The sequence below is a fragment of the Nannospalax galili genome, unplaced genomic scaffold (genome assembly GCF_000622305.1).
Source record: "Nannospalax galili isolate Female #2095 unplaced genomic scaffold, S.galili_v1.0 scaffold786, whole genome shotgun sequence".
NCBI classification, from domain to species: domain Eukaryota; kingdom Metazoa; phylum Chordata; class Mammalia; order Rodentia; family Spalacidae; genus Nannospalax; species Nannospalax galili.
Window position 1 is genome coordinate 1,572,122 of NW_008355774.1, and position 25,736 is coordinate 1,597,857.

General features: G+C 50.1%; 3 protein-coding genes and 1 long non-coding RNA gene across 12 annotated transcripts in view; 3 read left to right on the plus strand and 1 right to left on the minus strand.

Moving 5' to 3' along the window:
• Positions 1–10,408, plus strand: part of Usp19 (ubiquitin specific peptidase 19) — an 11,519-nt gene extending 1,111 nt beyond the window's left edge. Inside the window, exons 2-27 of one of the 8 annotated variants that reach the window (XR_001872919.2) lie at positions 640–899; positions 1,133–1,171; positions 1,333–1,461; positions 1,545–1,675; positions 1,757–2,059; positions 2,159–2,375; positions 2,510–2,666; positions 2,779–2,850; positions 2,967–3,082; positions 3,192–3,412; positions 3,495–3,690; positions 3,773–3,906; positions 4,007–4,165; positions 4,248–4,358; positions 4,967–5,077; positions 5,154–5,255; positions 5,929–6,069; positions 6,159–6,277; positions 6,491–6,628; positions 6,725–7,038; positions 7,139–7,249; positions 7,338–7,554; positions 7,636–7,788; positions 7,896–8,052; positions 8,138–8,316; positions 9,269–9,432. Coding sequence is in view for 7 of the 8 variants with exons in the window: in XM_008853199.3 (XP_008851421.1) it covers positions 776–899; positions 1,133–1,171; positions 1,333–1,461; positions 1,545–1,675; positions 1,757–2,059; positions 2,159–2,375; positions 2,510–2,666; positions 2,779–2,850; positions 2,967–3,082; positions 3,192–3,412; positions 3,495–3,690; positions 3,773–3,906; positions 4,007–4,165; positions 4,248–4,358; positions 4,967–5,077; positions 5,154–5,255; positions 5,929–6,069; positions 6,159–6,277; positions 6,491–6,628; positions 6,725–7,038; positions 7,139–7,249; positions 7,338–7,554; positions 7,636–7,788; positions 7,896–8,056; positions 8,138–8,316; positions 9,269–9,496 (4,083 nt within the window). In the remaining variant the exon portion in view is untranslated. Of the gene's footprint in view, positions 1–639; positions 900–1,132; positions 1,172–1,332; positions 1,462–1,544; positions 1,676–1,756; positions 2,060–2,158; positions 2,376–2,509; positions 2,667–2,778; positions 2,851–2,966; positions 3,083–3,191; positions 3,413–3,494; positions 3,691–3,772; positions 3,907–4,006; positions 4,166–4,247; positions 4,359–4,966; positions 5,078–5,153; positions 5,256–5,928; positions 6,070–6,158; positions 6,278–6,490; positions 6,629–6,724; positions 7,039–7,138; positions 7,250–7,337; positions 7,555–7,635; positions 7,789–7,895; positions 8,057–8,137; positions 8,317–9,268; positions 9,775–9,920 lie in introns of those variants that run through there. The other 7 variants (XM_008853201.3, XM_008853200.3, XM_008853204.3 and 4 more) reach the window with 7 other exon arrangements.
• A 306-nt stretch (positions 10,409–10,714) lies between these two features.
• Positions 10,715–15,069, minus strand: LOC103750200. The gene is made up of 2 exons (XR_607977.3): positions 14,866–15,069; positions 10,715–11,109 (listed from the first exon to the last, which is right to left on the minus strand). It is a non-coding gene; the product is annotated as an uncharacterized LOC103750200 (long non-coding RNA).
• Positions 15,070–15,141: 72 nt separating this feature from the next.
• Qars (glutaminyl-tRNA synthetase) lies at positions 15,142–24,404 on the plus strand. The gene is made up of 24 exons (XM_008853206.3): positions 15,142–15,331; positions 15,449–15,596; positions 15,950–16,059; positions 16,211–16,286; positions 16,507–16,571; positions 17,236–17,289; positions 17,854–17,911; positions 18,249–18,320; positions 18,445–18,530; positions 18,691–18,777; positions 20,300–20,399; positions 20,497–20,575; positions 20,657–20,765; positions 20,862–20,992; positions 21,095–21,187; positions 21,916–22,053; positions 22,146–22,233; positions 22,318–22,461; positions 22,600–22,704; positions 22,879–22,971; positions 23,088–23,215; positions 23,307–23,373; positions 23,462–23,587; positions 24,269–24,404. Exons 1-24 carry the CDS (start codon positions 15,215–15,217, stop codon positions 24,317–24,319), a joined length of 2,325 nt encoding a protein of 774 aa, XP_008851428.1. The 5' UTR covers positions 15,142–15,214; the 3' UTR covers positions 24,320–24,404.
• Positions 24,405–25,527: 1,123 nt separating this feature from the next.
• Qrich1 (glutamine rich 1) overlaps positions 25,528–25,736 on the plus strand; it is a 48,456-nt gene continuing 48,247 nt past the window's right edge. For both annotated transcript variants that reach the window (XM_008853207.3, XM_008853211.3), the window contains exon 1: positions 25,528–25,673. The gene's annotated coding sequence lies outside the window, so the exon portion shown is untranslated. The remainder of the gene's footprint in view (positions 25,674–25,736) is intronic.

The following is a 25,736-nucleotide window of genomic DNA, read 5'->3' on the forward strand; positions in this document are numbered from 1 at the left end:
ACCTCCCCACACCAGGAGGCCCCCCCCCCCCCCCCCGCAGCTAGGGAGAGACATCCCTCTTGGGATGAAGAAAGAAAGACCAAGTAGTGTTCAGAAGCAGCTCTATGACAAAGATGGGAACTGGCAGGAGGCAGATTAGGCACTTTAGTACCAGGACCTCTTCTGGCAGTGGCAGTACTTGGGCTGGGTCTGTTTTCAGCCACTGGTCCTTCTCCTATTTGATGGTCTTGGCCTCTCCTGTCTTCTTGCTTCACCTTCTCTTGTCTAGTGGTGACTAAGCAGCCAGTGAGAGTGAAGGAAAAGGGAGCTCCCTGCTCAGTGCCAGCCCGTGGGCTGGAGCCATGGCTCCTATCCAGAGGATCCTGGTTCTAGGCCATAACTACCTTATCTAGCATTTCTTCAGTGAGACTTTCAGCTTTGTGGGCTATTGCAGGTACCCAGGAGGCTTGGCATGTAGTGGTTGCTCCTACTTGCATTATTTATTTCCTTTTCAGGATAGCCTCAAAGTATCCAGGCTGCTTCAGGTAGTGAAGAGATACTTCCCTTTAATGTTAAGAGTGTCTCTAGGTTACTGGGTCCTGGTTGTAGGCAGGGAGCAAGTTGTTTGGTTTGGCAGTGATTATTAGTCCCTTTCATTAGGCTGTTGGTTCCTTGCTGAAGAATTTGGCTACAAAGAGTTGCCAAGATAGCTGGGCCAGGAAGAAAGCGCCGCACCCCTGACCCAGACACTGTTGCCGACCCTGGGGCACTCTGGCTGTCGATCAAGCGGCTCAAGATGTCTGGTGGGGCCAGTGCCACAGGGCCAAGGAGAGGGCCTCCAGGATTGGAGGAGGCCACTAGCAAGAAGAAGCAGAAGGATCGAGCAAACCAGGAGAGCAAAGATGGAGATCCTAGGAAAGGTAGGAGTGGCATTCCCAGAGTGCTCATGGGGTATGCAAACTGGGTGTAGGGAGATGACTGTTTTCCTCCCTCCCATCTTGGTTTGATGCTGAGAAAAGGACCGATGGCAGGCTGGGTAGAGTCTTGACTTTAAGCCTGAGGTATTTGGCCAAGATCCAGAACATGGTCTTTTGAGTTGTGGGGTCTTAGAATCTGGCTTCTCATTGTTGTCTCTTCTTTCCTTTGTTGTCAGGGTCAACATCCACTCCTCAAGAGGAGCAGACCAAAGAGGGTGAGTAATGAATGGGGCTTTACAGTGCTACAGGAGGGAAAGGAGCATTGGGAATTTAGCTCCCATCTGGAGCAGTCCCCATTGGTTTGAGTCTCTTACCTGTATATCCCCATCAGCAACTTATGGAGACCCTTGTAATCTCTTTGCCATTTCCCCCATAGAATTGTTGCTTGATTGGAGGCAGAGTGCAGACGAGGTGATTGTCAAGCTGCGAGTAGGAGCAGGCCCTCTGCGACTAGAGGAGATAGATGCTGCTTTCACTGACACAGACTGTGTGGTGAAGCTTCCAGGTGTGCTCATCTGCTTAGAGCAGTGTTGCATTTGAGTTTTCTGTTAGCTCTCACTCAACTCACTGCTACTATTCTCTTTCCAGATGGTCGGCAATGGGGGGGTGTCTTCTTTGCTGAAATAGAAAGTTCTTGTGCCAAAATCCAGTCCCGAAAGGGTGGTCTTCAGTTGGCACTGCCCAAGAAGGTGCCTCTGCTCACATGGCCCTCTCTCCTGGTAAGTTCCAGTAGAAGGTACGGGGGTTGCAGATACCCACTGTAGTCAGTGAACAGGGCCTAACTGTTATATCTTTGGCAGAAGAAACCTCTAGGGACCCAAGAGCTCGTGCCAGGGTTGCGGTGCCAGGAGAATGGGCAAGAGCTTTCTCTCATTGCTCTGGATTCAGGCCCTGAGCCCCGCAGGGCTAAACAAGAAGCCCGGAACCAGAAGCGGGCCCAGGGCCGTGGTGAGGTAGGCTCAGGGGCTGGCCCTGGGGCACAGGCAGGTCCCAGCGCCAAGAGGGCCGTCCACCTCTGCAGAGGGCCTGAAGTTGAAGGGTCCAGGGATAGCCCTGGTCCCCAGGGTGATGCCCCACCCTTCTTGGCTGACTCGGCCACCCAGGTGAGACCTAGGAACCTGTTGCGGCGGGGGGTGTGATCTGGAGTGGGTGCAACCTGCCAGACCCAGAGCTGATCCTGCCCATAATTTTCCTATGATCAGGTTGAGGTTGAGGAACAGCTCCATGTATCACCACTGAACTCGCAAACCTGTCTCCTGGCCTCAGAGAAGAATTTAGCCCTTTTGACAGGAGAGAAGACAGTATCCCCCAGGAATGACTCAATTTCCCCAGCCATGGTCCGGAACAGAGACCCTGGGAAAGATGACCATGTCAAAGAGGCAATGGCAGTAGCAACAGATGCTGTAACTTTGGTGGACGGTAAAAGTGGGGCTAAGGGTAGCCAGGTAGAGCCCTAGGTTGGGTTGCAGGGTTGGTGAGTGGGCAGGGAGGAATATATCAACAGGTTAGAATTTGTCCTGGGTGGGTGGCACTGAGCTATGGTCTCAACATAGAACCTGAGTCCATGGTGAACCTGGCATTTGTCAAGAATGATTCATATGAGAAGGGGCCAGATTCAGTGGTGGTACATGTCTACGTGAAGGAGATCCGTAGGGACACTTCTCGAGTGCTTTTCCGAGAGCAGGACTTCACACTTATCTTCCAGACCAGGTGGGTAGGTGCTGGGACTGGGGAAGACAGTGTCCCATAGTGTCCCTCAAATGCAATAGATGTTTCAAGCTTTTGCTTTTGTCTTTCTTCCTTCCCTGCTGTGCTACTGCAGGGACGGAAACTTCCTGAGGCTGCATCCAGGCTGTGGGCCCCACACCATCTTCCGTTGGCAGGTGAAGCTCAGGTGGGTGGTGCCCGGTCCCACCACTGTGCTTGTCCCACCTGGGTTTCCATCTCTCTGGACTGTCTAGCCTGGCATCTACTTCACCTGAAGTCCCTGAACTCAGATTTTTCTTTCAGGAACCTGATTGAACCTGAGCAATGTACCTTCTGTTTCACGGCCTCTCGAATCGATATCTGCCTCCGGAAGAGGCAAAGTCAGCGCTGGGGGGGTCTGGAGGCCCCAGCTACACGAGGTCTGCATACGAGCTCCCTTCATTGCTTCAGCCCTGCTCAATCAGGACCCCTGTCCCACCAGCAGGGGGCTGCTGCTAACCACCAGCCCCCTCCTTCCCCCTTTTTAAGGTGCAGTGGGTGGTGCAAAGGTTGCCGTGCCGACAGGTCCAACTCCTCTGGATACAACCCCTCCGGGAGGTACCCCTCACCCCCTGACAGGACAGGAAGAAGCCAGGGCTGTGGAGAAGGAAAAACCCAAGGCTCGATCCGAGGACACAGGACTGGATAGTGTGGTGGCCCGTACCCCCTTGGAACATGTAGCCCCAAAGCCAGAGCCACACTTGGCCTCGGTGAGAATCCTGGCTTGGGAAGGGCCAAAAATGAGAGGCTAGAGTGCCTCAGGACTGCTCTCATGCACCTTTGCTCCCACAGCCCAAACCTACGTGTATGGTGCCTCCAATGCCCCATAGTCCGGTGAGTGGAGACAGTGTGGAGGAGGAGGAAGAGGAAGAGAAGAAAGTGTGTCTGCCAGGCTTTACTGGCCTTGTCAATTTAGGCAACACCTGCTTCATGAATAGCGTCATTCAGTCTCTGTCTAACACTCGGGAACTTCGTGACTTCTTCCATGGTGAGGACAGGGCCAGGAACCTGGGGCATAGACAGAAGGGGTGCCTTTCTCCCTCACACTTCTGCTTGGCTGCCGTTCCTAGACCGATCCTTTGAAGCGGAGATCAATTACAACAACCCATTGGGGACTGGTGGACGTCTAGCCATTGGCTTTGCTGTGCTGCTCCGGGCCCTGTGGAAGGGCACTCACCATGCCTTTCAGCCTTCTAAGCTGAAGGTGATCTGTGATCACTACCATCCTTGCCTGGAAGAGGGTGGAGAGGGCTAGTCAGCTGGTTGCTAAGATTTCTCACTAACATTTGGGCCACTACTTCTAGGCCATTGTGGCTAGCAAAGCCAGCCAGTTCACAGGCTATGCACAACATGATGCCCAGGAGTTCATGGCTTTCCTGTTGGATGGGCTTCATGAGGACCTGAATCGGATCCAGAACAAGCCCTACACTGAGACTGTAGACTCAGATGGGCGGCCTGATGAGGTCAGTCAAGGCGGGGGTTGCAGAATGGAGGTCTCGTGTGTCCCAGCCCTTAGGTTTCCTTAGTATTCAACACTCTTCTCAGGTGGTGGCTGAGGAAGCATGGCAGCGACACAAGATGAGAAACGACTCTTTCATTGTGGACCTGTTTCAGGGCCAGTACAAGTCAAAGCTGGTGTGCCCTGCATGTGCCAAGGTGCGGTGGGCTCCCCCAGAAAGATGCCCCTTTAGTTGGCTCAGCTTGCCTGGTCAGATTAAATTAAGGCATTGTGTATTTTCAGGGAGTGCAGGGCAAAATTGGGGCAAGGAAGCTTGTAGAGAGGCATTAAATTCCACTGTGGGCTGAAGAAATCAAGCAGGGTTAGCTTCCTTACTGAAGTTTGGATGCAAAGGTTTGGTGGCAGAGTTGTGGGAAAGGTTGGAAAGGCATGTAGGATGCAGAGGAAGGGAAACTGGGGAAAATGGCTAAGGTACCAGAAAAAGGACTGTGCCAGAAAAGGGGTATTCATCACTCCTGTGTGTTCTCTTGCTCCATCTAGTGCTTTTTTTTTGGTCTTTTTGAGACAGGGTCTCCCTGTAGCCCTAGCTGTCCTGGAACTCACAGAGATCCGCCTGCCTCTGTTTCCCAAGTGCTGAGATTAAAGGTGTGCACCACCACACCTGGCTTCATCTAGTGCTTTTGAGACTGAGAGTTTGCTGGTTGGCTATGAGAAGCCTGAAAGTCACTAGAGGGCCTGGATTAGGCTCTCCAGGAATGAGCATCTTGTCCCTGTGACCACACTAGTGTCACTTTTGTATTTACAGGTCTCCATCACTTTTGACCCATTCCTTTATCTGCCAGTGCCCTTGCCACAAAAGCAAAAGGTTCTCCCCATCTTTTATTTTGCCCGAGAGCCCCACAGCAAGCCCATCAAGGTGAGGAGTGAGCTTCTGGGATATCCCAGAGAATGTAGGCTCACTTCCCCTACTGACTTTATCATTGTTGTCACAGTTTCTGGTGAGTGTTAGCAAGGAGAACTCCAGCGCAAGTGAAGTTCTGGATTCCCTCTCTCAGAGTGTCCACGTGAAGCCTGAGAACCTGCGCCTGGCTGAGGTATATTTGTCTTTCCCAGGTTTCTTACATATGTAGTCACATATGTGTCCTTATAGCAGACAGACATGTACAGTCACTGGCATCTGAGCACATGTATGTAAATGTGTGATTGCATAATCAGGCATTGGGCTATGTAACATGGGTGCTTTCAGTTCTCAGCATCATCAGGGTTTGAGGATGGACCATAACTCTTTCCCTTTCTGGATAAGGAACTTGAGCTGTGGTGCTGTCAGGCCATTTGCCCTTGTTCTTCCTCTGTCCTTTTCCTTCATTTTGTCCTAAATCTATATGCCAGCTTTCCCTGAAAATTCCTACCCTTAAACTCAGCAGTGCCATTTGTCCCAGGGAGTAAGAGTATGGAGGAGGCTTTTCATAGATGTCCTTTCCATGATAACATCATGCAGTCTCAGCACGATCTTGCTACTTATTTATTGTAGGGTGGAGGCCTTTATTGTGGAAGGCTGGTGTAGTTGATCCCTTCTCAGGTGTTGTCTTTCAGGTACTCTAATGTATTCTCTGCCATTGAGAAGCATACTCCTCTTCTAGTCCACAAACCCTGTCGTGCCCCATCCCTGTAGACCTCAATGCAGGGTCAGACCTTTCCTGGTGCTGTGGAACAGATCTAGAGAGAAGGCTTATCTTCACATGGCATCTATATGTTCTTTATTCCCAGGTAATTAAGAATCGCTTCCACCGTGTGTTCTTGCCTTCCCACTCACTGGACACTGTGTCCCCATCTGACATGCTCCTCTGCTTTGAGTTACTATCCCCGGAGCTGGCTAAAGAGCGAGTAGTGGTGCTAGAGGTGCAACAGGTGAGTGGGGGCCAACCTGATGCCACAAGGCCCTGGCGGGGGCTTGGTCACTCCTGCCTGGCTTTGCTGAGCCAGACGACCCATCCTAGCGCCCCCAGGTACCCAGCATCCCTATCTCCAAGTGTGCAGCCTGTCAGCGGAAGCAGCAGTCAGAAGATGAAAAACTGAGGCGCTGTACCCGTTGCTACCGTGTGGGCTACTGCAACCAGTGAGGACCCCCATGGTCTCCCCCTCCCTTTTTCTTTGCCCTCCCCTCACTTGCTAATCTGTCCTCCCCTCCACACAAAGGCACACGTTTTAATGCCTACACCTGCCACTCTAACCAGGCCCTGGGGGAGACATGGCTGGCATACCTAGTTTCCAGGGCTGTAGCCCAATAGGAATTGGGGCTAAGGCCCTGTTATCTTCCCCTTCCCTCCAGGTTTTGCCAGAAAACCCACTGGCCTGACCACAAGGGCCTCTGCCGCCCTGAGAACATTGGCTATCCCTTCCTGGTCAGTGTACCTGCCTCACGCCTCACTTATGCTCGTCTTGCTCAATTACTAGAAGGTTATGCCCGGTAAGTGCCCAGGGATGGATAGGATAAAGGGAGCAGAGGTGCTCAGGTGATGAACCAACTCTGGTCAGTTTTACTTACCTTCCTGTCTGTTTACAGGTACTCTGTGAGCGTATTCCAACCACCCTTCCAGCCCGGCCGTATGGCCTTGGAGTCCCAGAGCCCTGGCTGTACCACAATGCTTTCCACTAGCTCCCTGGAGGCTGGGGATAGTGAGAGGGACCCCATTCAGCCTTCTGAGCTCCAGTTGGTGACCCCTGTAGCTGAGGGGGATACAGGAGCTCCCCGGGTGTGGGCAGCCCCTGATAGGGGCCCTGTGCCTAGCACCAGTGGAATTGCTTCTGAGATGCTGGCCAGTGGGCCTATTGAGGGTGGCTCCTTACCTGCCAGTGAGAGGGTGTCCCGGCCTGAAGGTAAGCTCTGCTGAAAGGCTCTGAGGGCTGGAGTGAAAGGTTGTGGGAAAATTGTTTAGATCATGGTGGATAACCATTTGATTTCGATGATTTCTTGTAGCTGCTGTGCCTGGGTATCAGCACCCAAGTGAAGCCATGAATGTCCACACACCCCAGTTTTTCATATATAAAATTGATGCATCAAACCGAGAGCAGCGACTTGAGGACAAAGGTATCCGAGGCAGTGGGTGGAAGCCATAGGGTGGCTTGGGCTAGCTGTTCTCTATAGCTACATGACTACTGTCTCTGCTTATTTCCAGGAGATACCCCACTGGAGCTGGGTGATGACTGTAGCCTAGCTCTGGTGTGGCGGAACAATGAGCGTCTACAGGAGTTTGTGTTGGTAGCCTCCAAAGAGCTGGAATGTGCTGAGGATCCAGGCTCTGCTGGTGAGGCTGCCCGTGCTGGCCATTTCACCCTGGACCAGTGCCTCAACCTTTTCACACGACCTGAGGTGCTTGCACCTGAGGAAGCCTGGTAAGGATAGAGTAGCAGGCAGGTAGTAGGGCAAGGTGAAGGGGAAACTAGCTCGTCCTGACCTCTCTCCTATCCTACTAGGTACTGCCCACAGTGCAAACAGCATCGTGAGGCCTCCAAACAGCTGTTGTTATGGCGCCTACCAAATGTGCTCATTGTACAGCTCAAGCGCTTCTCCTTTCGTAGTTTCATTTGGCGTGACAAGATCAATGACTTGGTGGAGTTCCCTGTTTGGTGAGCAATGAGTGTGCCCTGATGACTGTGGACAGGGCATGGGGACCAGGAGATATCCTGGGCTCCTGCCACCTGACTGCCTCACCCTTCTCTGACTGGGACTGTAGGAACCTGGACCTGAGCAAGTTCTGCATTGGTCAGAAAGAGGAGCAGCTGCCTAGCTATGACCTGTATGCTGTCATCAACCACTATGGAGGCATGATTGGTGGCCACTATACTGCCTGTGCACGCCTGCCCAATGATCGCAGCAGCCAGCGCAGTGACGTGGGTGAGGGCACATACAGCCAGCAGGTTAGGCGGTAGGGGTGGTGGTAAAGGATATGTTCATACTCTTCCCACCCTGCTGTAGGCTGGCGCTTGTTTGATGACAGCACGGTGACAACGGTAGACGAGAGCCAGGTCGTGACCCGTTATGCCTATGTACTCTTCTACCGACGGCGGAACTCTCCTGTGGAGAGACCCCCCAGGGCAGGTCACTCTGAGCACCACCCAGACCTAGGCCCTGCAGCTGAGGCTGCTGCCAGCCAGGTGAGGCATTGGGGAGGTCTTATATACTAGTTGGGGGGCAGGGCTGAGGGACATTGCTTTATTTCCTCCAGCCATAGGCCCTTCAAGCCTTGGAACTTACAGAAATTCAAGACAGGTTTCCGTAATATTAAAGCCTCACCCAAGGGCATCCTGGAGGATATCCTAGGGACACATTCAAAGGTACATATATACCAACATGCTGCCACCAGTGTGCACCAAAGTACAACTCAAAGAAATGCCCTGAATCTTACTAGGCACTGTGCTGTAAACAGATGATACCTGACTTCTCCCAGCTTTCCCCTACATGTCCTCCATATACCAGCCGATAGACCCTCATTTGTGATTATGCCTGTGTTCTGGTGTGTACTCAATATAGCCCAGTCAGGGCTTCCTGTAACCTCCTGTTGGCTATCACACTCTGAGGTGAGCAACTATCCCTACCGAACCTTCAGGCTCTTCTGTCTCTTTTTACTAACAATATTGTGCTATAGGTCCATGAGCACAGTCAATTTGCTGCTCCTTTCAGTTACCTATACTCCCTTGAGTGCCCTCTATCAGGCTCAGCGAGATACCTCTAAAAATACAGTGGTCAGGATCTGGACATGAGTAATCCCAAAGAGACTGTCAAGGGATTGGCTACTTATCTGCAAGGTAGTCCCCTCTGTGGGAGATCTGGACTAAAAACTTGACCAGATAAGTCCCCACCCTTGGCCATGAAAAGCTACATGTGGATTGAAAGCTGCCTTGAGGAAACCAAAGACTGTCGGGATTCTCACACCCTAATGCTCTTAGCCTAGATAACCATGATATTGGCACCTACTTCCCTGCTGCTTGATCTGGAATGTGAGGGCTTAGCCCAGTTACTCTGGTGGGACTGTCATTGCTAGGGGTCTCAGGGACACGGGGGCCTCCCCATCCTTTGGGTGCTGATGGCCGTTTCCACATACCATAGGCTTCCCGGATTTGGCAGGAGCTCGAGGCCGAGGAGGAGCTGGTGCCTGAGGGGCCTGGGTCTCTGGGTCCTTGGGGGCCCCAGGACTGGGTGGTCCCCCCACCACGAGGCCCCACCACACCAGACGAGGGCTGCCTCCGATACTTTGTCCTGGGTACCGTGGCAGCTTTGGTGGCCCTTGTGCTCAACGTATTCTATCCTCTGGTATCTCAGAGTCGCTGGAGATGAGCTCACCTGCAGGCACCTGCTGTGAGCTGGCCCATCTGCCTGCCTGCCAGGCCATGCCTGCCTTTGTGGTGGGAAACAACTCTGGGCTCTGGGCCTCGGTGTATGTATCTGGTGGGAGATGGTGGGGACTGTGGCCTCTGCAGGTGCAGAGCATCTTTGGGTGGGTATCCATCTAGCTGTCTGTTCCTTCTGTTGCTCTGACCCCTGTCCTAGGGGTTGGCCCTGCTGAAACTACTTCCTGTATTTAAAGTGTTAATAAAGCGAGTATTCAGGCCCGATCTTGTCTCTCTGTCTGAACGCCGCTGCTGTCTGTGCGCCTGCCTAGGGGTCCTCCCTTGGGTGCCGGGGCTCTGAGCCAGCACCCCCGGGATGCCAGGCGGCATGCTGGGCAACCCCCAACCCCTGTCCTCATATTCTGTTGCAGGGACTAGGCCCTGGCCAGGCCCCCGAGGTGGCCCCCACGCGGACAGCCCCTGAACGCTTCGCCCCCCCTGTGGACCGCCCAGCCCCCACGTACAGCAGCATGGAGGAGGTCGATTAGCAGGTCCCTGGCTGATGGAGGGACTGGGTTTGGGGGAATCCCATACAGAGGGCCATCTCTTTGCCGCTTTTCCTTCTCTGACCCAGAGGACACTGGCTCCATCAATGGGTAGTTGGGGGGCATGATTTGGGGGTGGGAACCTCACAAATTGTGACCTCATGCCAACTGGTCCTAGTGGGCCTTGGCTTTTTTAGCTGCCTACAGTGCTGCGCGTTCAATTCTCAGTTGTACCTTCAATTCTTTCTGACCTGCATTATAAACATAATTTTATTCTAAAAATTGTAATTTTTTTTTTGCATTTTGGAAGTGATTGCTGCTGTTTAAATATATTTTAAAAATAAATAATAAATAAGCAGACAGTGACTGATCCACAACATGCTGTGGCTACCTCCCCTCCCTTCTTATCTGGTATATGTGTATGCCAAAGATCCCGAAAATGCTCTAGTTTGAGGGCAGATGACAGGGTCACAGCTCATTTCCTCTGGGTCATTGTATTAGTTACTTTTCTTGTTGCTATGATAAATACCTGACCAAAGCAACTTAAGGGAAAAAGGGTGTATTTTGGCTCACAGTTTGAGGGTACAGTCCATCATGGCAGGGAAGGCATGAGGCAGCTAGTCACACTGCTTTTATCCAAGTCAGAAAGTAGGAAGTGATGAATGCTAGTAACACAGCTCACTTTGTCCATTTTTATTCAGTCTGGGACCCTAGTCATGGAATGAATGGTGCTGTCCACATTCAGGTTGGGCCTGATGGGTGATTCTAGATACGTCAAATGTCAAATTGGCAATATTAACCATCCCAATCATGAAGTGCTCTCTGGAGGCTGCCTGCTGCTGTCATTGGTTGTGGCTTCCACACTGAGGTGGCTTTAATCCTTATTAGATAAGAACATAGAACATCCGAGGGGTAGAATAGTACTCAGGAAGCTCTGAAGCTGATAGAATGGGGTAAAGGATACAAGCACTGGAGATGACAACCAGACAGCAGGTCAGAGACTACTTGGTGGGAGGCAAAGGTCCCTCCTTTCTTGCTCTCAAACCTCCTGTCATTTGAACACCACCTTCATCGCCTGTGAGAACAAAGCAGAAAGAAGACTGCTGTGAGTTAGATTGTGCTATGAAAAGAGGATAGGCAGGAGGACCAAATCCAATCTTGTCTGACTTTCTGCTAGTTGGAAGGTTCTGGGCACTCAGACTTTGCCTCCTGGCAACTGCCCCAGGCTAACTCATCCATAGTAAGCCTGCAAGCATACCTAGCTTCAGTCTTTGTAACCTTTTATACATTTTTTCCCCTCCAATACCGAGAACTAAGGGCTTTGTGCTTGCTAGGTAAGTGCTGTACCACAGAGCACTCCTCAACTCCTGTGTACACAAGCCTCCTTGCCTCTCTATGGATAATGCTGTCTCCTATACCCTTCAATTATTTGTGAGTAGGATGGGTATCTCTGGAGCAAGATGGGAACAAAGGTAATTAGGAAGCAGGTATTTAGAGAAGTCAGAAGCAGGGGTGTAGAGATGGCTTAGCAGTTGAGTGCTTGCTGCTCTTTTTGAGGACCCAAATTCAGTTCCTAGCAACTATGTCAGGTGGCTCACAACTGCCTGTAACCCCAGCTCTAGAGAATCTACCACCCTCTTTTGGACTCCATTGGCACCTGTATACATAGGGCAGACACACACATACACACAGATCTAAAAAAAAAAAAAAAAAAACTAGAGAAACCAGAAGCAATAAGAGGGCAAGCTCCAAAGATCTGTCCCCATCCCCAAACCCATGGAGATCTTGGCTAGTAGTCCTCAGCTTCAAAGATGGAGTTAGGAGTAGCAGTGAGCAGAAGGAACTCTTGGAGAATTCTAACCACATGATCAATACTGGCTTTTTCTCATGGAGACAACAATGGGGGACCATGGGGGGTTTTTGGTGGCTTTGGAGAGCTGGGTGTGGGACCTTGCAGAAATGGAAATGCTAAAATGTGTGCTGGTGCTGTCAGCTATGTCTTTGCTGCAAGGTCTGGTAGGCATGGACTATATAACAGGATTGTACTGGGTCTTTATTATATACAGTACTGTTATTGCAGAGCCCATAACACTGTACCTTTCTGTGGCCTCTGCTACCTCTATGTTATCAGCCTATGGTAAGGGGCCTGTTCATGGGCCTGGATGCCAAGCCCTACCCCATGCCATGATGGGCTTTGCTAGCTTCTACCTGGCTTTTCTACTTGGTCATTTTTCCTGGATTCAGTGCTCCTGTAGGAAGGCTAACCCACTGACTAGGTCCATATAACTTTTCATTTCTGCTCTGTGTAATTCATGATTTCAAAAGGCTGATTACCTGCCTCTACCACTTCCACATAGCACTGGTGGGGCTATTGCCTCATGCTGTTATACTGAGCTGTAGGATCCACAGGCTGTCATGAGGGAACCAGGAAAAGGAGGCCATTGTCTGACCTATGGGACTTGGTGATGGTGAAGTCTAATTTGTTTGTGTATATGAATGTATATGTGTGTGCATGTGTGACATATGTATGAATGCTGTGTGTGTGTGTGTGGTATTTGAATGCTCTGGAAATAGGGATATAGCACCAGATTTTTAAAAAATTTTTTGTTTTTTTTAAAAAATTTTGATGTTATCTTTTTGAGGCAGGGTTTCCCTGTAGTCCCAGCTGGCGTGGAACTTGCTATGTAGACCAGGCTGGCCTTGAACTCACAGAGAGCGGGTCTTTTTTTTGAGACTTTAGTGTGTTGTGTGTTTGTGTGTGTGTCACACACACCACTCTAAGTCAGTTCGCTCCTGCCACCATGTGGGATAGGGAGATCAAACTCCGGTTGTCAGTCCTATGGCAAGTGCAGAGCCATTTCACCAGCCCATCATTAAAAAAATATTATCTTTGTGTATGAGTGTTTTGACTGCATGTATGTACCTGTGTCGTGCAGTGCCCTCAGAGGCCAGAAGGTGTTGGATCCCCTAGAACTGGAATTACTGTCAGCTGTTAGCTGCCACATGGGTGCTGGACCAGGGACCTCTGGAAGAGCAGCCAATGCTCTTCGTTTACATTTATTTATTTATTTATTTGTCTTTTTGAGACGACGAGTTCCATGTAGCCCCTGTGGGCCTGAAACTTATGCTAGACTAGGCTGGCCTTGAACTCACAGAGATCTGCCTGCCTCTGCCTCCCAAGAGCTGGGACTAAAGGCGTGTGCCTCCATGTCCGACTTTTTCTTCTATTATTTATTTTTTTTATTATTTTATGTGTATTGCCTGCATGTAGGTAAGTGCACCCATGTCATGCAGTGCCCACAGAGGTCAGGGATTCCACTGGAATTGGGAGTTATGGATGGCTGTTAGCTGCCATGTGGATGCTAGGAAATGGAACTAGGGTCCTCTGCAAGAGCAACCAGTGCTCTTAACCCCTGAGCCATCTCTTCAGCTTGCTTCATTTGTTTTTAAGTCAGGGTCTTGCTATGTTTCCTAAGTTGGCCTCCAAAATGCCATCTTCTTGTCTAAGTTTCCAGAAGAAGCTGGGATTACAGGCACAGGCCATTGCACTGGGCTTGACAGATTTTTTTACAAAAAAATTTTTTTTTGTCTTTTTGAGACAGGGTCTCTCTGTAGCTCCAGCTGTTCTCAAACTCACTATTGTAGACCAGGCTGGCCTTGAACTCACAAAGATCCACCTGCCTCTGCCTCCCAAGTGCTGGGATTAAAGGTGTGCGCCACCACCCCCAGCCCTACAAATTTTTTTTTTATTAAATTTTTTAATGTGTATGAATGTATTGCCTGCATGTAAGTGCACTCCTGTAAGGCCTGAGTAGGTCAGAAGGTGTCAGATCACCTGGAACTGGAGTTATGAACCATTGTTAGCTGCCATGTGGGTGCTGGGAATCGAACTCTGTCCTCTGCAAGAGAAGTCAGTGCTCTTAACCTCTGAGCCATCTGTCCAGCCCTGACAGGAGTTTTTTGGTTTTTTTTTTTGAGACAGGGTCTTCCTGTAGCTGGAACTGGCCTGGAACTCGATATGTAGACCAGGTTGGCCTTGAACTCACAGAGATCCTCCTGCCTCTGCCTCCCAAGTTCTGGGACTACAGGCATGTGCCACCATGCTGGGCAGGAGATTTTTTTTTTAAAAGTATCTTTTTTTTTATAATTTCACACATGTAAACAATGTAATTTTTTGTTGCTTTGTTTTTGAGACTGGGATTCACTATATAGCCTTGGCTGGTCTGGAACTCACAGCGCTCCACCTGCCTCACCAGGGATTAAAGCCCTGTGCCACCACCCCCCAACTTCACCCTCTTACTCTCTCCATGGAACTCCCAACACATTCCCCACTCCTCTTCATGTCTTCTCCATTTATTTTTTATTTTTTTGTAATTCACTGAGTCCAATTGGAATGTTGGAATGGTGACTTATCTTGGCTTGATCTTGTTGGCATGAGACAGTAAAAGAAATCACAGAACTTCTGTGAGGTCGCACCTCGCATTTCCTCCCTTCCCTCTTCTGTAAGTGGGCACTTAAAAAGCACCAAATTTAGCCGGGTGTGGTGGTGCACGCCTTTAATCCCAGCACTCGGGAGGCAGAGGCAGGCGGATGTCTGTGAGTTCAAGGCCAGCCTGGTCTACACAGTGAGTTCCAGGACAGCTGGGGCTACAGGGAGACCCTGTCTCAAAAAGACCAAAAAAAAAAAAAAACCACCAAATTTAGGTGGTCCCTCGATAGACCATTTTGCACATTTTCTGCAGTAGGGGGGATTTAGCGGAATTCACGTTCCTTTAACTGTTTCCATGACAATTCAAAAGCCATGACGTTGAAAAACGCGACAAGAACTCACTTTTGCATTGGGTCAGATTCCCAGGACTGACGGAGAAAAGGCCACGCCCGCGTCCTCCCGCGCTGCAGACTACTTTCTCTCCACGCCCGAGGCCAGCTTCTTAAAGTCCCGTCGACCCCACCCTGTCAGCAGCCTAGAACCACAAAGACGGAAACCACCTGCCCGGAAAAACCGGTCCGGCTGCGCCGCGGGTCTTCAATGGCTCTGACCAGCAGGAGGGCCCCGCCCCCTCCGATTGAGGACGCCTACCATTGGTTCTCTTCGAGGCTTCGTTCTCTTATTGGTGAGTGGGCGATTGTCGCCGTGCAGTTGCAGCCCAAAGTTTCTTTTGGTTTCCGGTGTCCCTGCTATGGCGACTCCGGATTCGTTGTCTCTGTTCACCGGCCTGGGCTTGAGCGAGCACAAGGCCCGGGAGACCCTCAAGAACGCGGCTCTGAGCGCTCAGCTGCGCGAGGCGGCGACCCAGGTGCGATCTCTCCGCCCCAAGCAGCGTGGGGCTGGGCCAGCTCTTGATCCTGCCAGGTGTCCCATCTTGCCTGTCTCACTGGGCGCGGGGCTTCTCCCCTGACCCCTCTGACCCCAGGCGCAGCAGACTCTGGGCTCTACCATCGACAAGGCTACCGGGACCCTGCTCTACGGTTTGGCTTCCCGACTCAGGGATACTCGACGTCTTTCTTTCCTCGTAAGCTACATAGTCAATAAGAAGATCCACTCTGAGCTCCAGCTGAGCGGTGAGACCCCACCCCCTGCTCCTATTATCAGTTGCACCTCCAATCTCTTCAACCAAGACCTCCTTTGGCTTTTTCTGCCAAGTTCTTCATCTTCTTTCTGGACCCCAGGTTCTGAACAGACACTGGGGCATAAAAGGGGAGGCCTATGGTATGGATAGGGGAACTGTCACAACGAGGAGCCTGCTTCAGAACACATGCTTCTTTTTCCTGTGGCTGCATGGTTTCTCTTCCCTGGTGCCAGTTCTTAACCTCTCAGGCATCTATGTGGTCAAACTGATCTTTCATGGCATTTAGGGTCCTATCTACTCACTTCTTGGAGGTGAGATGCCTTCAATTCATTACTTCTTTCTCAGCTGCTCTTGAATATGTGCGGAGTCATCCTCTGGATCCCATCGATTCTGTGGACTTTGAGAAGGAATGTGGTGTGGGTGTCCTGGTGACGCCGGAACAGATTGAGGAGGCTGTAAGTATGTTCCCCAGGTATCAGTTGCCTCCCCCAGACCTGGCCCTGGAAAACATAGCTTAGCTTCTCTACTCAGCCCTAAAGAGTGTGGGTCTCTAGAATTCAATATCTGAAGGGGCTTTCCTGAACCATATGGTTTGGCTTTCTGCAGGTGGAGGCCACCATAAATAAGCATCGTCCCCAGCTCCTGGTAGAACGGTACCGTTTCAACATGGGGCTGCTGATGGGTGAGTAGAGCCTGGGGGAGGAAGTTAGTTATGTTCTCTCTGGTTGTGCCTCCTAGTCTGGGTATATATGAAAGGAAGGTGGAGAATGAGCAATTGCACCTTATAAGTGTTCTGGTTGGGTCCAGGCTCTGGTTCCTGTGTCAGCTAGGACTTCTTTGGGGAGGAGGGGAAGAAGTGTTCCCTTTTGCCTCCCTGCAGCTTCTTGTGCCCTTGCTCCTAGGAGAGGCTCGGGCTGCACTCAGATGGGCAGATGGCAAAATGATCAAGCATGAAGTGGATATGCAGGTGGGTACCTCCCTGTGCTGAAGCTGGCCTGGAATCCACTGAGGGATAAAAGTGGGGAGGAGACCTTTTCTTTATTTTGGCTGAGATAGTGGAGTCCAGTAGGGAGGGGGGTAGCACCTGACTTGGACTTATGGGCTGAGATGAATCACTTTACTGTGAAGTTCAGTTTCCTCATCCTTCAAATGGGTGATGTGGCCTTCATCTGATATGCTGGCAAAGAATCACAAGTGTGTGATGACTAGGTAGATTATTTATCTTGATGCTGGGCCCACAGTTCTTTATAAATAGCAGCACTTGTTATTTGGGCCCAGTATAAGCCCCAAGGAAGGAAAAAGCATTCAAGGTCAGCAGAAACATAAGGAGCTGAGGTAGAAAATGTACTAGAAGCTGGGCATGGTGGCACATGCCTTTAATCTGAGCACACAGGAGTTAGAGGCGGGCATATCTCTGTAAGTTTGAAGCCAGCCTGGTCTATGTAGTGAGTTCCAGGCCAGCTGGGGCTACAGGGAGACTGTCTCAAAAATACCAAAATGTGCTAGATAGATTCTTCAGGCACTGCTGGTAGACATGCCAGGAAGCCCTTGGTTGGGTGGGTAGGGGGGTCAGAGAGGAGCTCCTTGAAAGACGATATTCCTGTGTATACCTGACTCTTATCTCTGCTCAGGTCCTCCACCTTCTGGGTCCCAAGATGGAGGCTGATTTGGAGAAGAAGCCCAAGGTAAGGTTGGGCATTGCTTAGGGTTCCAGGGGGTGGTGAAGTAGAAACATGGTGAAACTCAAGGCTGGAGAAAGGAATGTCTGAACCCTTGTGTTCTAGTTTATGTCTTCATTGCTGTGACAAAACACACTGACCACTACCAACTTGGGGAAGAAAGGGTTTATTTATCTTACATCTCCGAGGTCACAGTTTATCAGGGAGCCCAAGGTAGGAATTCAGGACAGGAACCTGGAGGCAGGAGCTGGAGTACAGGCCATGGAGGACCACTGCTTACTGGCTTGTTCCCCTGGCCCCTGCTCAGCCTGCTTTCTTATACAACACAGGCCCACCTGCCCAGGGGTGGCACTACCCACAGTGGGCTGGGTCCTCCCACATCACTCAAGAATCAAGAAGATGCCCCATGGATATGGCCACAGGCCAGTGCAATGAAATCAATTCCCCAATTGACGCTCCCTCAACCCAGATGTGTCAAGTTGACATTAAAGCCATCCAGCACACCAGTTCACAGTTAGATTCTGCATTCTTCCTAGAGAGAGTATGATGCAAATTCTGTTCTTCTCTTAGGTGGCGAAGGGTCGGCTGGAAGAAACAGACCGGAAGACCAAAGATGTGGTAGAAAATGGTGAGAAGCCTCAGGCTCCTATTGCACTTAGCTCCTGACTTCTGGGCCATCTGTCTGAACAACACAGGCTTCTCGGTGCCTAGACTTATTCATCCCCCTCCCTTTTCCTCAAGGCTGGGATTCCTGGAGTTTCCTTTGTTCTCTTTGTCCTGGGACTGGCCTCTGAGACTTGAGAAATTTGGCTATGTAGCTCTTATCTCTGGGAATTAGGGAAAAGGAGCCTGCTCAGATCTGTCCTGGCTTTAGGATATTGATAGTAGCCATGGATAACTTCCTGATCTGTATATGGTAGCCATATCCAAAAGACAAAGTTTTCTTAATTTCTTCTTCTATACAGGTGAGGCTGCTAGCCATACCCTGTCTCTGATGGAGCAGCTCCGAGGGGAAGCCCTTAAGTTTCACAAGCCTGGTAAGTGGGTATGTTGAAACCCTGGGGGCAGATTGGTGATTAGCATTGATACCTGTAGCTAGGCCCCTGGGGTCAGGATCCTTTGTCCACAGTCTAGTCAGCATACTTGTTCTGATCCTAACAGGTGAGAACTATAAGACTCCAGGCTATGTGACTACTACACACACCATGGACCTACTGAAGCAGCACCTGGAGATCACTGGGGGGCAGGTGTGTAGGAACTTGGCCAGGCAAGTGCTTGCTCTAGTGCCTGAACTGCCTCCATGCTGCCTCATCTCATCTATTACCATGACCTCTCTAGGAAAGGGCATCTGTTTCTTTAGGGTTGTCTGAGCTCCTCTTTTCTTTCATACCATCCTCTTTATCTCAGGTACGTACCAGATTCCCCCCAGAACCCAATGGAATCCTGCATATTGGACATGCCAAAGCCATCAATTTCAACTTTGGTTATGCCAAGGTAAGCATATGTCTAGGGCCCTGGCAAGCAGGATGACCACTGGCCACTCCCATGACTGGATACCAGAAAGGTGTCCTTCTCTTGTATTCTGTTCCATAAGGCACTGGCCATAGGGGGGACCACATGTGTACAGGTATTCTTAGATACATTGGGCTCATTGGGACGAAACCCTATTCAAAGTTGTAAATGACACCTTACCTCGGGCTTTTTTAAAGATGGTCTTGCTATGTAGCCCAGAATTATTATTAGTTTGGTCTTTTTTGAGACAGGATCTCGCTGTAGCCTCAGCTGGCCTTGCACTCACTATGTAGACCAGGTTGGCCTCTATCTCATAGAGCTCCACTTGCCTCTGCTTCACAAATGCTGGGATTAAAGGTGTGTGCCACCACACCCAGCTAATCTTTTTTGTTTTGTTTTGTTTTGGTTTTGGTTTTTTGGTCTCCCTGTAGCCTCAGCTGTCCTGGATTCACTGGCTGGCCTTGAACTCATAGAGATCCACCTGCCTCTGCCTCCCGAGTGGTGGGATTAAAGGTGTGGGCCACCATGCCCGGTATTGGTTTTGTTTTGATGTGTGAGTGTATTGCCTGCTTATAAGTGCACCCATGTTATGCAATGCCCACAGAGGTCAGAAGAGGGTGTCGGAATCCCTAGAACTGGAGTTACAGCCAGTTGTTAGGTGCCATGTTGGTGCTGGGAATTGAACCCAGGTACTCTTAAGAGCAGCCAGGGCTCTTAACTACTCAGCCATCTCTCCAGCCCCATTTTTTGGTTTTTTGAGACAGGGTCTCACTAGGTATCCCTCACTGGCCTGGAACTTGCTATGTAGACAGGCTGTCCTTAAATTCTTAGCGATCTGCCTGCCTCTGCCTCCTAGTGGTGGGATTAAAGGGATGAACCACCACACCTGGCATAAGAGAATTTCTTGAAGCCATTTTATTTAACTTTGTTATTTTTGTTATTAGGCATCAAAAGAAGACTTTAAAAAAAATTTTTTTTTTAATTTTATGTGTATGCTTGTATTGCCTGCATCTAGGTAAGTGCACCCATGTTGTGCAATGCCTGAGGAGGTCAGAAGAAGCTGTCGGATCCCCTGGGACTGGAGTTACGGACAGTTGTTAGCTGTCATGTGGGTGCTGGGATTCAAACCCGGGTCTTCTGCAAGAACAACCAATGTTCTTAACCGCTGAGCCATCTCTCCAGTCCCCAAGAAGACTTTTTTTTTTTTTTTTTAAAGTGTGTCTGTGTGTGTGTGTGTAAGTATAAGTGTGGGTTGCGTGTATTATGGTACACATGTAGGTAGGTCAAGGGATAAGGTTTGGGAGTCAGTTGGTTCTCTCTCCCGTAGATTTCAGGAATTAAATGTAGGTTGTTAGGCTTTGTGTTAAGTACTTTTACCTGCTGAACCATCTTGCCAGTCTGCATTTTTAATTTTGATATGCGGGCGCTCTGGGAATGTCTAAATTTGATCATCTGGACTAGCTGATGGATATGTGGGAGCTCAGAGATATTGCAACTCTTCTAGGCCAACAGTGGTATTTGTTTTCTGCGCTTTGATGACACCAACCCTGAGAAGGAAGAAGCCAAGTTTTTCACTGCTATATATGACATGGTGGTCTGGCTGGGTATGGAATGGGTGAGGTCTGGGCAGGGCTGGTGGTTTGGGGGTCTTCTTTGCTGGTGTTTCTTGCTGGCTGCTCATACTGTGTCATACTGTCCCAGGTTATACACCTTACAAAGTGACATATGCCTCTGACTATTTCGACCAGCTGTATGCCTGGGCTATAGAGCTCATCCGTAGGTAAGGCAAGGGCCATAATGTTAACCCACGCAAGCTGATCAGATCACGGACCACTTCTTCACTCATGCACCTTCTCCACAGGGGTCAAGCTTATGTGTGCCACCAGAAAGTGGAGGAGCTTAAAGGCCACAACCCTTTACCTTCACCGTGGAGGGACCGTCCCATTGAGGAATCCCTGCTCCTCTTTGAGGTGGGAATCCCAGAAGGACCTTTGTTTGTTGGGCCAATATGCTAAGGATGAGATGCTCCTGTGTTTAGAGGCTGTCTGAGCTCTTGTTCACCTTAGGCAATGCGCAAGGGCAAGTTCTCAGAGGGTGAGGCAACACTGAGAATGAAGTTGGTAATGGAGGATGGCAAGATGGACCCTGTGGCCTATCGAGTCAAGTATACACCACATCATCGCACAGGGGACAAATGGTGTGTATTGGTATGGGGAAGCATGATGAGGTAGTGGGGGTGTGGAGCGGGGCAACAGGCCATAGGGACTAGATGGTAGGGTCTACTGCCTATGTTCCACAGGTGTATCTACCCCACCTATGACTACACACATTGTCTCTGTGACTCCATTGAACACATCACCCACTCACTGTGTACCAAGGAATTCCAGGCGAGGTTAGGAGGATGGGGCTATGGGGGAGGGGGAGGGTAGAGCATGTTCCAGTAACCATTTTGTTTATTTTATATTTTATTTTTGAGACAGGGTCTCATTGAGTAGCACTGGCTAGCCTAAAACTGTCTACGTAGACTAAGCTGGCCTCAAACTAATAGAAATCCTTCTCTCTCTGCCTCCCAAGTGCTGCGATTAAAGGCTCAGTAGCCTTTTATTTAAAAAAAAAAAAAAAATTTGTTACTGGAGAGATTGGCTCAGCAGTTAAGAGCACTGGCTGCTCTTGCAGATGACGCAGGTTGGATTCCCAGCACCAACATGGCAGCTAAATAACCATTTGTAACTCTGGTTCCAGGGGAATTTGCCCTCTTCTGACCTTAGTGGGCATTATATGGCACAGGTGCATTTATATACATGCAGGCAATACATTCATATGCATAAAAATAATATTAAAAAAACTTGTTTTGAACATTTTTTGTGCATGCACCTGTGTGGTGTATGTGTGCTAGTTCATGTATGTGCACATTGGTGGAGGTCAGAGGACAACCTGTAGAAGTTTGTTCTTTCCTTCCACCATGTGGGCTCCAGGGATCCAGCTTGGATCTCCAGGCTTAGCAGCAAGCACCTTTATCTGCTCTGTCTGCTGGGCCATCTTGCTGTCTTTCAGTGCCTTTTCTGTGGTCTCTCTTTGGTCCTATAGGTGTCCAGTTCTAACCCTACTCTTCTATTCTAGACGTTCTTCTTACTTTTGGTTGTGTAATGCACTGGATGTCTATTGCCCTGTCCAGTGGGAGTATGGCCGCCTCAACTTGCACTATGCTGTGGTCTCGAAAAGGAAGATTCTCCAGCTTGTAGCAGCTGGTGCTGTGCGGTAGGTGTGGCCGTTGGGCTCACCAGAGGTTGTAGTATTAGTATCATGTGCTATCCAAGGCCAAGGCCTTCTCACTACCTCTTCATTTGTAGGGACTGGGATGATCCACGACTCTTCACACTTACTGCATTACGACGACGGGGTTTTCCTCCTGAGGCCATCAACAACTTCTGTGCCCGGGTATAGCCCAGTGGACTGGGTGGGTAGATAGGCCAAATGTGGCACTTTGTGGTTGTGGCTGTGACTCATGAGTTTTCCTGCCAGGTGGGGGTGACAGTGGCACAGACTACAATGGAGCCACATCTTCTGGAATCCTGTGTGCGTGATGTGCTGAATGACACAGCCCCACGGGCCATGGCCATCCTAGAGCCACTACAAGTTGTCATCACTAACTTTCCTGATGTCAAGGTGGGCTTGCCTCAGTGTGTGTGTGTGTGTGTGTGTGTGTGTGTGTGTGTGTGCAAGTAAATGTGGGTGAGTGGGTATGTGCCTGGGCATTGTGGTCCTAATATCTGGTGTAACTCAGATACCTATCTCCTGCTCTAGCCCTTGGACATCCAAGTGCCCAACTTCCCAGCTGATGAGACCAAGGGTTTTCACCAGGTTCCTTTTGCATCCACTGTCTTCATTGAGAGGACTGACTTTAAGGAGGTAAATAGGGGTTTGCTGCTATGTCTGTCCTGGGGGGTCATTTCATTTTCAACCCTTCTGTCCATCTCCTTCCCGCTTTACCATGAACCAATCCCTGACAGACAAGGGGTTGCGGAACCACTTCATACTTGTTGATCTTGCAGCTTCTGTATCTTCTATACTTCTTTCCTCTAGGAGCCAGAACCAGGGTATAAGCGTCTGGCTTGGGGGCAGCCTGTGGGCCTGAGACATACTGGCTATGTCATAGAGCTGCAGAATGTTGTCAAGGTAAGAGGCAACTGCAAGTCTTCCTACATAGTGCCTGCTAGGACTGGGATTTGTGTATAGTCAGCAGTCTTAGTGTGTTGGTTCCCTGGTCTGATTACAATCCTTCTCACTTCCAGAGTCCCAATGGCTGTGTGGAATGCCTAGAGGTAACCTGCAGACGAACTGATGCTGGAGAAAAGCCCAAGGCCTTTATTCACTGGGTGTCACAGCCTCTGGTGTGTGAGATTCGCCTCTATGAGCGACTGTGAGTGAACATTTTTGGAATAAGGAAAGTAAAAGATGGGCATTACATGCTGGAGCTTTCCACTGGGGACTTATTTTCATTCTGGCTACAGATTCCAGCACAAGAATCCTGAAGATCCTGCTGAAGTGCCTGGTGGATTCCTAAGTGACCTGAATACGGTAGGCTCACGGAATGAGGGCGGAAGGCTCATGGGGTGAGGGCGGAAGGCCTCCTGGCTGGATAGCTGCCCGAGTTCCCTATCTACAGGCATCACTACAAGTGGTGGAAGCAGCGTTAGTGGACTGTTCTGTAGCTCTGGCAAAGCCCTTTGATAAGTTCCAATTTGAACGCCTTGGGTACTTCTCCGTGGATCCAGATAGCCATCAAGGACAGGTATGTCTTTGTCTATAGGTGCCTTTCTGCAACAGTGATGGAGGCTGCTGGTCACTGATAAGCACTCTGCCTACATTTCCTTAGTTGTCACCAAATTAAAGTGGGGAGGGGCATTCATTCATGTATGACTGATGAGGAAACAGGCTCAGAGTATAAGCCCAAGCACAAATTTTTTTTTTTTTTTTTTTTTTTTGGTCTTTTTGAGACAGGGTCTCCCTGTAGCCCTAACTGGCCTGGATTTGCTATGGAGACCAGGTTGGCCTTGAACTCACAGAGATCCGCCTGCCTCCTGAGTGCTGAGATTAAAGGCGTGCGTCACCACGCCCGGCCCAAGCACAAAATTTTGTAGGGACTCTTACTCCTTGAAGAAGCAGGCATGTTTAGGGGTTGTTATAATCCTTATGAAACTAAGGCACAGTCATCCAATCGTTTCTGAGACACAGAGTTATTGAGAACCATGTTGTCCAGTTCTTGGTCCCTTACTTCCTCTTTTTTTTTTTTTTTTTTTTTTTTTTTTTTTTTTTTTTTCTGGCCTGGAACTCACTATACAGACCAAGCTGGCCTTGAACCTCACCTCCTTTTAGATGTGGGGTAAACTAGGAGGAGATGTCTAGTGAAATGAACCTGTGCCTTCTGGCCTAGTTCTGGGTTAGTGGTCATTTTTCTTCTTTTGCCTTCCAGCTTATTTTCAACCGAACTGTCACACTGAAGGAGGACCCAGGAAAGGTGTGAACTGAAAGCATGTGGACCTGCCTCATCCTGGAGGCTGGGAGTGCCCTCACCACCTCACAATAAAGAATAACTAAATCCCCCTGGAGTCTGTGTTGTTTGCCTTTTTGGCATTTGAGGGCTCTGGAGACATGGTCTGTGAATTGGCAGCTTGTACATGTAGTCTGGAAGAATAGGCTGCCCCCAAACAGAACCAGTGACAGCTTTGAAATCACTAGTGTATTTCATTCTCAAGGGCAGGGCCATGTCTGGGATTACTATCTGTACCTAGTCTGACAAATTTGAGGCCCTAAAGGGCTGCTGTATAGTTAGCCCAACAGAGGGATGTAGGTTTTTTGTCTACCTGGGTGGCCAGGCAGATGGGAGAGAGGCCTGGCCCCAGTCCGATCATTCTGCAAAAACCAGAGTGTACTGCCTGTCAAGCATAGTGAGATGAAGCATAGTGCTGTTGTGGCCTTTCAAATTTATCTGGGGACCAGTAGAGGTCTCCCTGGGGGCCTATATGAGGCTGAGAAGAAATTCCTGATTGAGCCTGGCCTCTCAGAAAATGACTTCAGAGACTTTGAAGCCTGTGGAGAGTTTGCCAGGACAAGAACAAGTGCAGAAGGCCCATACACAAAGAAGATGTGCAACAGGCTAGGTTGCCGCAACTCTGGGATGGTGTGTGCTGCCTGATGAGGCTGCAGGTGAGTGCCTGCAGCTTTAAAGCTTTCCACATTTTCCCTGTATACAAACACTGGGCTGTTCAAGGCCCGCTTTAAGGTGGACTTGACTGTGGTAAGCTGACTTCAGATGGCAGGGGAAGGCAAGCGTTCCTGAAGCTCCTTTTTCCAATACACGAGCAACTCCAGCGCTTTGCAAGAGAGGTACAGCTGTGAACTCTGGGCCCACTTTAGGCTTTTGTTGGGGGGGCCACCTTAACCAAGAGGCCGGAGCCCCGCCTTGCGTGAAGCTGTGCTGTCGAGGAGGTGCAAGAGGGAGGCAGTAGGTGGGTTCAGGAAGCATGCTTCGAGACCCTGAAGGGCGAGGTACTCCAAGGGGCTCCCTCCCAGCCCTAGTTCCTCCCTGGGGGGGAAAAAAAAGGCTGGAACCCGCTCCCCGCCCCACCAGTCTGAAGCGTTCCCTTTAAGTCTGGCCGGCAGACAACCTCAGTTCTCGCGGGATCCTACGACTCGATTCTCGCGAGAGGGGCATTCAGCTGCTATTGGCTGTAAGGGTTGAATGTAAGATGGCGCCCAAGGAGCTGTGAGGAGAAAATTCTGTCGGTCTTGGAGCAGCGGCGGCAGAACCGGGGCCCCAGGCGGCGAAGCGGGGCCGGCGGTTAGAGCGGAGGCAGCGGCGGCGGTGACGTCGCCGGGTGAGGGCTCTGATGGGGGCGGGAATGTGGCCGGGCTGAGGGACGGAGACAGCGGGCCCACCC

Excerpts from the sequence above, each read along its gene's own strand:
- Qars (XM_008853206.3), top strand. The coding sequence starts at position 15,215 with ATGGCGACTCCGGATTCGTTGTCTCTGTTCACCGGCCTGGGCTTGAGC. Across the intron at positions 21,188-21,915 it reads ACCAAGGAATTCCAGGCGAG|ACGTTCTTCTTACTTTTGGT; the intron begins GTTAGGAGGATG and ends CTTCTATTCTAG. Across the intron at positions 22,705-22,878 it reads AGAGGACTGACTTTAAGGAG|GAGCCAGAACCAGGGTATAA; the intron begins GTAAATAGGGGT and ends TCTTTCCTCTAG.